Genomic DNA, 7,730 nt, shown 5'->3' on the forward strand with positions numbered 1-7,730 from the left:
GTGTGTGTGTGTTGCAGAAGTCATAGGGCTAGAGGACTACTGGGAGTCATCCTCAGGTCCTCAGGGTTTGTGGAAAATGCCATCCTCGGCCAAGCCACCTTGAATGCCCATTTACAGCCTTTGAGACAATTAGCAGATATGTATAGCCACGAGAATGTAGGGAATCACATTGAGATAACCCCTCAGAATTTAAAATCTGGAAATACAAATCTTGGACTATGGAGAACCACAGACGTTCCTAATCATATAATTAGCTTAAAGTTTGCTTTTTGGCGGGGGGGGGTGGTAGAAACATAGAATTTCTAGATTCCTCCAGCTTTGGAAACTGCAGGGTGGGAACAAGGGGCAGCAGCAAGCGGAAAGGGCATACTCCTGCTGAGGAAGGTCTCCAAGCAAGCAAACCTGACAACTGATCTGTGCTCTTTGCCTCTTTTTTTTCCCAAGGCAGCCACCCAGTGTTCACTGAAGAAAATAAAACCAGAAGGCCCGGGCCACCCACATTAGACCTGAACCCTCCACAGTGTGTCTCTCTCCAGTCAGGCGCCTTCCACAATTCCCAAACCTAGGAAAGGCACTGGTTTCAAGGTGAGAACCAAATCTTAAGATTCCTGGGATGGGAACCAGTCCCTAAAGTGGCCAGAAAGTGAACCCGGCAGGCGGGGCTGCGCCGCTGAGAGTCCCGCTCTAGCGCCGAATCCTGCCAGAGGAAGGCAGAAATCCGGCATTTTGGAACAGTCTACACACACACACACACACACACACACACACAGCCCCACTCTGGCCCCGGGGTACTGGAGGGATTGAGAGGCGGCGACTGCTAGAGAGCAGGAACCAAGTCCTCTTTAACCAGGCATTCTCCTGCACTCTTCCTGCATATGGAGAAGGGTCCCAAGCCACCTAAAGACCGTGATGTGGTGAGGAGGCTTTCTCTAAACGCCTCTTCAGATACAAAAACCTCGGAACAGCCCGTGAACCTGGTAAAGCGACCCCCTGTGGCACTACCTCACCACTAGCTGAGAAGCGCACTCTAAAACAGACACACAGGCTGCAGGCTCCGGAGGGCAGCAAAATTGCTATGGACCTGGGAATCCTTGTCCGACAAAGAACTGGACTAGGGATTGGGCCAGGTAGCCTAAACCTGCTTGGAAAAGCATCCCAAGAACTGCTCTTCTCCTCCCCACAATAATTAAACACGCCCCACCTTCGTCCAGCTCTTACCCTCTCTGGACAAGAGAATGCCGTGAGCCCCTCTTTCCACGGGAGACACAACTTTCCGTAGAGACAGATCATCCTTCAGGAGCGCTGGAACGAGCTCTTGGAGTCCTAGAGTCCCAGTCTCCCGCTTGGCGCGCAGAAGGGGGCCGGCCCCCGCACCTCCAGGCGCCCTCCCCACTCTGACGTTGTGGGGCTCCAGCCGCTACCTGGGGAGGTGTGCCAGCCGCGGGGGAGGGGGCAGTCGGGGGGCGGTCAGGAAGCCGGCGACGCCCCGCATTTGCTGGAGCCTTTAAGGAGGCGAAGCCAGCTGAGGGAGGAGCTGGCCCAGGTGTGTGCAGGAGAGCGCCTCGCCGGCGGGACTCAGGGCTGGAGTCCAGGGCCGCCGCTGAGCCGAGAAGCAGTTGCTCGCCTCCTGGCCCGGCCCCGCTCGTCCGCGTCGCCTCTCTGCCCTCCGCTTGGGCTGTCCGTTCGCCGCAAGGGTGCGGCATGGGCGGTCCCCGCAGGGGAGTACGGTGCCCCCACTGACTGCCCTTGCAGGAGACCCCAGCCCGCAGCCTCCTCTAGGCGCACCGCCTCGACGGTCATCCTCGGACCCGCAGGGACTCCCAAAGAGCTGTCACCACCCCGACCTCGGAGCCACGTCCGGACCCCCTGATCGCCTGGCCCCAAGGACCCTCTGACCGGTGCCCCTCAGGAGCCGTCGGTGGACTCGGGGCTCCAGGATCCCCAAAGTCCCCTGCCCTCGGCGTTCTCGGTGCCAGCCGCCAAGCCCCGGCGTCGGCTCCCGGGGATCGGGATCCGGGGCCGTCGCGGCGGTCCCGCAGCTGCAGACGACGGGGGTCCGGGGGGCACCGCGGCGCCATGACGGCCGAGAGCGCGCCGCCTCCCCCGCCGCAGCCGGAGGTGTTGGCGGCCGTGAAGGAAGAGCGAGGTGAGGCGGCGGCGGGCGCGGGGGTCCCGGTGGAGGCGGCGGGCCGCGGGGCGGGGGGACGGCGACGCAAGCGCCCCCTGCAGCGGGGGAAGCCGCCCTACAGCTACATCGCGCTCATCGCTATGGCCATCGCGCACGCGCCCGAGCGCCGCTTGACCCTGGGCGGCATCTACAAGTTCATCACCGAGCGCTTCCCGTTCTACCGCGACAACCCCAAGAAGTGGCAGAACAGCATCCGCCACAACCTCACCCTCAACGACTGCTTCCTCAAGATCCCGCGCGAGGCGGGCCGCCCGGGCAAGGGCAACTACTGGGCGCTCGACCCCAACGCCGAGGACATGTTCGAGAGCGGCAGCTTCCTGCGCCGCCGCAAGCGCTTCAAGCGCTCGGACCTGTCCACCTACCCCGCCTACATGCACGATGCGGCCGCCGCGGCCGCCGCCGCCGCCGCCGCCATCTTCCCGGGCGCCGTGCCCGCCGCGAGGCCGGCCTACCCCGGCGCCGTCTATGCGGGCTACGCGCCGCCGCTCGCCGCGCCCCCGCCGGTCTACTACCCCGCCGCGTCGCCGGGACCCTGCCGGGTCTTCGGCTTGGTTCCCGAGCGGCCGCTCAGCCCCGATCTGGGCCCCGCGCCGTCAGCGGCCGGCGGCTCGTGCGCCTTCGCGGCGGCGGCGGGCACCGGGAGCTTCCAGCCGGCGGTGTGCACGGGAGCGCGGCCGGTCAACCCCGCCGCCTATGCGGCCGCCTACGCCGGGCCCGACGGCGCGTACCCGCAAGGGGCGAGCAGCGCGCTCTTCGCCGCTGCCGCGGGCCGCCTGGCCGGACCCGCCTCGCCCCCCGCGGGAGGCGGCAGCGGCGGCGTGGAGGCCACGGTGGACTTCTACGGGCGCACGTCGCCGGGCCAGTTCGGAGCTGCTCTGGGGCCCTGCTACAATCCCAGTGGGCAACTCGGAGCTGGGGGTGGCGGTGCCTACCACTCCCGCCACGCCACCGCCTACCCCGGCGCGGTGGATCGGTTCGTGTCTGCCATGTGAGCCTGGGGGGTGGGGGGTAGGCATGAAACCTCACTGACTCCAGGGACGTTCTGAAAGATGTAAATCCCCCCGGGCCCGGTGAACAGGACTAAAAAATGACTGAGACTCATGTGCGAGGCCCCCGAGGGCCGCGGAGGCTCGGTGTCTAGCACTGTTCACAGCCCCGATTTGCTTTGGATGTGGGAGGACGTAGGGAGGCTACAGCCGCGTTTGGACTGACACAAGGGACCCTCGATGATGCGAAGCTCCAAAGAGCAGTGCCTTTTCCAGCGTTCTGCGAGGGAGGGCCCTAGGTTGTAAAGGGTGGAGAGTTCCAGAGCTGTCCAGATCAGAATCTAGGATCCCGAACTGTGGTGGAGTCGTAAGGCTTCACCACACTAGTCGTGTGCTAGGCTGCGCCAAACGCGGGCTTTTTACATGCTCGCCTCTTCTTGTACTTTTGACTACCGTACCCCAATAAAAGGCTCCGACAGTGCCTTTGTAATTAAAATGAGAACAAGTTTGCAAAAAGAGTTGCTTTTTTAAAAAACAGTTCGATTCAGCTGGGTTACTTTTCCCTGCCTCGGAGAGCCACAAGCCTGGGTCGCAATCACAACTGAGAATTCCTCGGTGTGATCCAGCCCCAACATCTGAATTTTTAGTCTGTCTGTTACACAGAACTGTGTGATTGATTCTACCCTCTCACTTTTAAACCCCCTCCCATTATCTTGGGTGCCAACCTTCCATATTTGGCAGCATTGAGCCACCCAGAGCTTCCCAGTAGCCACTAATATCGGAAGGCCACCCAGTAATGGGAACAGATCCTTGGCAAGTATTTAACCCAAAATCCCAGGACTGGCTCCAAGTAGAGATTTTGCCGTAATTATTGAATTTTTTGAGAGAGATGTGTTGGTCATTCTGAATGACTACACAGTCAAAAATTTGATTTTCTGATAAGGAGAATGTAGGTGGGGAGACTGTTCCGTTTCCTGTGCGCTCCTGCTTCGGAACCCTCCTCGAACAAAAAGGAAGGAAAAAATAACAAATTGGATGGTTAACAAAGCGATCTTTTTTGTTTAAAAACAAGTTTTTAAAATTTCATTCTACATCTTGTTTGTTTTAGGCAGAAGGTTCATAGAAATTAGAATTCAACGTCAGAGGAAAAAGAATCCAACATCCCTTCATCTTTCTCTTGAGAAGTTTTGATTTCAGAACAAAAATATCTAGCGTTGAGGAGGGGCTCCACTCCCCTCCTTCAGACAGACCAGAGTTTCTAGATAGACTGATTTAATAATAATAATAATAAAAATCTGAGCAAGTGAACTTGGACAAGAGAAACGTGGCCTTTTTCTGTGTATTTAGCTTCGTAAAGAAGGAAGCGGCTGTGAAAAGATGTCATGGAAGCATTGGCGAAGTGGGCTCCCCCCCTCGTGTGTGTGTGTGTGTGTGTGTGTGTGTGTGTGTGTGTGAGAGAGAGAGAGAGAGAGAGAGAGAGAGACTTTCTGCCCTGTTTACAAAGATATGTGAATTTGGTTCCTAACAGAGGAGTATCTATCCAAATAGGAATACAGTACTAGCCACAAGTATAATTAAAATTTTTCTAGTAGCTACATTAATCAAAAGAAAAATTAGCGGTGAGATTAGTTGTAATAGTAGATTGTATTTAATTCAATATATCTGAAATACAGTTTCCATGTGCTCAATATAGACAGCGTTAAAATGCTGCCGTTTTCTTTTATCGATGCCTTGGGATGCTGGAGCTATGTTAATTTACAGCTCATCTTTGGTCTAGCCATACTCAAGTGCTCAACAGCCTTTCCTGGCTTTGTGATGATAGATGCCCATTTGGAGGCAGATGACATTCAGCCCTGTAGCTCTGGACTTCCAATGCTGAGGTCCCTTCCTCTTCAGGTGGGCTCTTCCAGGTATGGAGCCCTGCCTACTTCTCAAAGACTGGAAGTTGACCATCAGCCCTGGCATGTTCTCCTCCAGGCTAAAAAGGAGCAGTGTTTGCCCTTATTAGTTCCAGAACCGAGCCTTTGTATCCTAATTCTCAAATTGGGTGCCTTAACAACACAGCCTTTTCTCGAGTGCCCTCATTTACAAAATGGGATTTTGTGAATGCTACCTCAGACCTTCCAGAAGTTAAAGGGGGGTGGGGAGACAGGCAGATGCACGAGAGAGGGAGGGAGGGAAGGAGGGCGAGAGAGAGAGAGAGAGAGAGAGAGAGAGAGAGAGAGAGAGAGAGAGAGAGAGAGAGAGAGAGAGAGGGAGGAAGTAAACCTCGTTGCAATTTATAGTGGGTGGGGGGGCAAAAGCCTGCCTTATCAGAAACGTTGAGCGCCCTGATGCTGTAAAGCTGGCTAAAGAAGACAGACCGGAAGGCTGAGTCTTCGCATCCATAACGCGTGGGCTCGGGCACTTGTTGAGACTCTGGCCAAAGGAAAAGTCAGTGTTCATGGAAGATGCAACTCCGAGGGAAGTGGGTGGACAGTAGGACGGGTCTAGGACTCCTGGAAGACCCGGACCATGGGCTGAGGGCCACAACAGCCCTTACCCATCCCGTGGGCCGCATGGGTCCCGTGGGACACCCAGAGAAGCAGGGTGGCAGGATGCTCTCGCGAGGTGGGAACATTCCAGTGCATGGTCCTCGTAGCTCTCCTCCAAATCTGTGGGATCAGACCCTACGTCTGGCTCCCGTTTGTTCTGAGACCCGAAGCGCGTTTGTTTTTCTCTCCTTCCCCTCTTTCTGTAGCGGCACAGAAAGCCAGCTTGCAGGTCAGCAGGCCTAGCATCCCAGAGTCGTGAAGACACTGCGGGCTGCGGGGTAATTAGAAGCTCTCTTCCCTAATTGCCCAAGGCTCGTTAGAATTCGCCCCAGAGCGGTAACATTTCTTTCAAATCTATTTTGCTTTGCAATTAAGGTGAGGAAACTAACGACAAAAGCAGACTTCGCCCTGGGTAGTTTAGTGCGGTTAGAAAACTTCCTTCCCGGAGCTGAAAGACACCCTACTTCCGAGCTCTGAGGAGGAAGGTTAGGGACGCAGGGGACTGAGGCCGGCCTTGCCTGCCACACCTCTCCTCCCCGCGGTATCCCAGAAGAGTAAAAAGGCTCAACTGCAGAAGATGTCAGCTCATCTCCTCCACTGGACACACGTCAGCCATCTCCTCCACTCGGACGCGAATCTGCTACTTGCCAGTGCAGTTTACTAAAAGTACGCTCCCATGTTCAACGAGGTTTGTGCAAAATTGTTTTTGTTAAAATTAGTTTTTATTATAAAATCAGAATATTTCTTCATTTTCTGAAGAAAAAAAAAGTAAGAGGAAGGAAAGAAAAGGAGCCTGGTGGCTCATACATGCAATCCTAGCACTTAGGAGGCTGAGGCAGTGGCTCCACCGTGAGTTCCGTGAGTTCCGAGGCAGCCTGGACTCTCTCCTGTCTCAAGAACAAAACAACTCCGGAACAGAAAAGAACACAGAGACCTAAAGTCGACCCACAGTTAACCCCACAGTTCCCTTTTGTAGGTTTTTATTTGTTTGTTTGTTTGGGTTTTGTTTTTGTTTTGTTTTTTTGTTTTGTTTTCCCAGTATAGGAGGCCAGGATCTTTTCCCTAGTGTTTCTGCCTGATGTTTTTGTTGGTGTGGATGCGTGTGTGAGAGAGAGATACTAGTATGCAGCCTGTATTTGTTTGCAGGTGTGCAGTCTGGTGAGTACATGTGTAGAAGCCATGAAGAAGCCATGAACCTGGAACTTGAGACTTTGCTAGAGTGCCCAGCCTCTGAGCTTCAGGGTGTGCCTGGAATTGGGATGCTGAGTGATTTTTAATAGCGGTCCATCTCACACCCATCTCACACCCATAGGCCTCAGTTTCAACCATTTGTAAAACTAGGGACAGGCCTCCATGTTCTCTAACTCCTCTTGCTTTGGTCATTTGAATTTGGAGTCTACTTCTGGGAGGTGGAAGGAGAGCCCTCCAGTGTTTCCATTAAAAGCCTTCCTCAGCACCCTTGCCACCCACCCACCCACCCTCCCAACTCCAACTCCCATCCCCCTCCCCTCTCCCCACCCTCTACTAAAAGTGCATGATCTCAGGTCCCAGTGAATCCCACTGGACCAGAACCTATCTTTCAACAAGCTGTCATGGGCTCAAATGCCCTAGCTGAGACAACAGAGCTTTGAAAAAAGAAGAAACTATTTCACTTTAATAAGAGCAGAGCACCCCCCAAATAGCTTCCAGCAGCCCCATTTCTGACCAAGAACCCTAGTGCAGCACCACAATGTGCTGCTGCCTCATGGCACCTGCTGCAGAGAGAAGAGAAGCCAGGTGGGAGGGAGTCAGACCAGAGGCACAGCGGGGACCAAGCACAGCACCTCCTTCCCTGGATCTCCTTCTGAGTCTCTAGCCTTTGTGTGCACCGACTCCATGTGTTTCCAGCTGCACTGCCGGCAATGACATTCTCTAGGGACATACTTGAACACATATTTTTAAAACAGATTTATTTATGAACTAGAGACATAGAGGTTAAGAGTTCTTCTAGGGGGCTGGAGAGATGGCTCAGCGGGTAAGAGC

The 7,730-nt window shown here is 54.9% G+C and overlaps 1 protein-coding gene across 1 annotated transcript; it reads left to right on the plus strand.

Moving 5' to 3' along the window:
- Positions 1–1,536: 1,536 nt before the first annotated feature.
- On the plus strand, positions 1,537–3,664 carry Foxe1 (forkhead box E1). The gene has a single exon (XM_031376764.1). It carries the CDS (start codon positions 2,077–2,079, stop codon positions 3,178–3,180), a length of 1,104 nt encoding a protein of 367 aa, XP_031232624.1. The 5' UTR covers positions 1,537–2,076; the 3' UTR covers positions 3,181–3,664.
- Positions 3,665–7,730: the final 4,066 nt, after the last annotated feature.

The sequence above is a fragment of the Mastomys coucha genome, unplaced genomic scaffold (genome assembly GCF_008632895.1).
Source record: "Mastomys coucha isolate ucsf_1 unplaced genomic scaffold, UCSF_Mcou_1 pScaffold18, whole genome shotgun sequence".
Taxonomy (NCBI): Eukaryota; Metazoa; Chordata; class Mammalia; order Rodentia; family Muridae; genus Mastomys; species Mastomys coucha.